Here is a 1805-nt window from a genome sequence, read left to right on the forward strand (position 1 = left end):
CTCGCCGAGTCCGCACATGGACTCGCCGAGTCACTCTTTCCCAATTTACTCTTTTAGCCCTTCAACTCTACTCTTGATATTTCGGGATGTTACACATAGTCTGTTGGTGTTATATTTAATTTGGGCGTATGTATTTGGATCCTGAAATTTATAGTAACAAATCCCGAATCTCAGTTAGTATCGAACATGATGAAAGGATCCAACACAGAACCCTAGAAATCTGAGTATAAATAATCTTTTATTCTTATTGGTAAAAACAAACACTGCTCTCGACAGCGACTGTACTGTGTTTCTGTGTCTGAATCTTAGTATTTCAAAAAGAAAGAAAGAAAGAATCCAGATCAATGGCCGACAGAATCCAAAACCTCAACAGTAGCCGCCATGCTTCTTCTTCAACGGTGCGAATGGTCGACAACCAATGGGAGGCAGAAATAACAAGGGCATATGGGGTCGTTAATAAGCGGCCGCGTTTCATCGAGTCATCATCGCAGCCGCAGCCTCAAAGGCCGATTCACCATGCACGAAGGAACCGGCGAACCACTCGATCTACTGAGATGAACCAAGAGGTGGATACGGCTCCCTTGGAAGTGGTGGATTCCGATTCCGATTCAAATTCCGATCCTCAACGACTTGAGGCGGAAGACAAAGGGGCAGATGGTGTACCGGAGGTTGCAGGTGAAGCAATTCCGATTGTGGCCACCGATCCAGACATGCTAAATTGCAGTATCTGTCATTATCCGTTGTGTACGCCGATCTTCCTGGTAATTCCAACATCTAATCTAAACCTTGCGCTGCTAATTCAACAAGATCAGAAGAAACAATATTGTTTATTGCATATATCATTTAATTTGGTTTCTGTACGTTGTAGTGCGATGATGGGCATACATCATGCTTTACTTGCCAAATCCATTCAGAGAACAAGTGTCCTTCATGCAGCGTTCCAAAGGGCTTCAAGCATTGTCGCGGAATGGAAAACCTCATAGCATCACTGCGAGTGGAGTGCAAGAACAAGAAGTTTGGATGCCAAGAGATATTGATGAACCACAAGAGAGCCAAGCATGAAATCATATGTCCCCATACATTATGTTTCTGTCCTGTTTCCTCCTGCGGCTTGGCCGGCTCTTGCAACCTCCTGTACAACCATTTCAGTCGCAATCACTTTGCTATTCAATTCGTCTACAATGCCGTCTTCAATCTTCATGTTGAAACAACCCAGAAGCACATCATTCTTCAGGAACGGAATGAAAAGGTTCTCTTCATCGTCAACCATGATGTTGTAGGACATGGAAGAGTCTTCAATGTCGACTGCGTAGGACCAGACGCATTTAAGAATGATTTTGTGTATCGGCTGACTGTGAAATCCATGGATGCATGTTTATCGATGGAGTGTGTACCCGAGGTCTCCACAAAGTGGAAGGAACATACTCCTGATAACAACTATTTAACCATCCCATCTCGTATAGGGATTCGGCCTGCAAGTGTGCATCAAGAAATTAAGCTCAAAAGAGTCAGTCTTTTAAAGGGAATAGCTTGAGTATAATAATAGTATATATATACCTTAGTTGTTTTCTAGAATTTATTGTTGTTCAATATTATACTGTTTTCTTTTTTCATTAAGTTCACTTAATCCATCACTCAAAAGAAATGTAATTAGTTTTCATTTGTCAAAGTTGATGAAAATCTTATATAATATGTAAAGAAGGCTGCAACGAAATATCAATTAGTCAAAAGAAAAAATATCATACTAATCTCATTATAAATATTTAAACATCCTTACCAAAATAGTTTATGTTCAGGCATATCCA

At 40.7% G+C, this 1805-nt stretch overlaps 1 protein-coding gene across 1 annotated transcript; it reads left to right on the top strand.

The window, feature by feature from the left end:
* The first annotated feature begins 344 nt into the window (after nucleotides 1–344).
* LOC145030202 (E3 ubiquitin-protein ligase SINA-like 7) lies at nucleotides 345–1534 on the top strand. The gene is made up of 2 exons (XM_078978606.1): nucleotides 345–761; nucleotides 869–1534. Exons 1-2 carry the CDS (start codon nucleotides 345–347, stop codon nucleotides 1532–1534), a joined length of 1083 nt encoding a protein of 360 aa, XP_078834732.1.
* Nucleotides 1535–1805: the final 271 nt, after the last annotated feature.

The sequence above is a fragment of the Lactuca saligna genome, chromosome 2, assembly GCF_052625555.1.
Source record: "Lactuca saligna cultivar CGN05327 chromosome 2, ASM5262555v1, whole genome shotgun sequence".
Classification (NCBI taxonomy): Eukaryota; Viridiplantae; Streptophyta; class Magnoliopsida; order Asterales; family Asteraceae; genus Lactuca; species Lactuca saligna.

Excerpts from the sequence above, each read along its gene's own strand:
- LOC145030202 (XM_078978606.1), top strand. The coding sequence starts at position 345 with ATGGCCGACAGAATCCAAAACCTCAACAGTAGCCGCCATGCTTCTTCT. Across the intron at positions 762-868 it reads TGTGTACGCCGATCTTCCTG|TGCGATGATGGGCATACATC; the intron begins GTAATTCCAACA and ends TGTACGTTGTAG.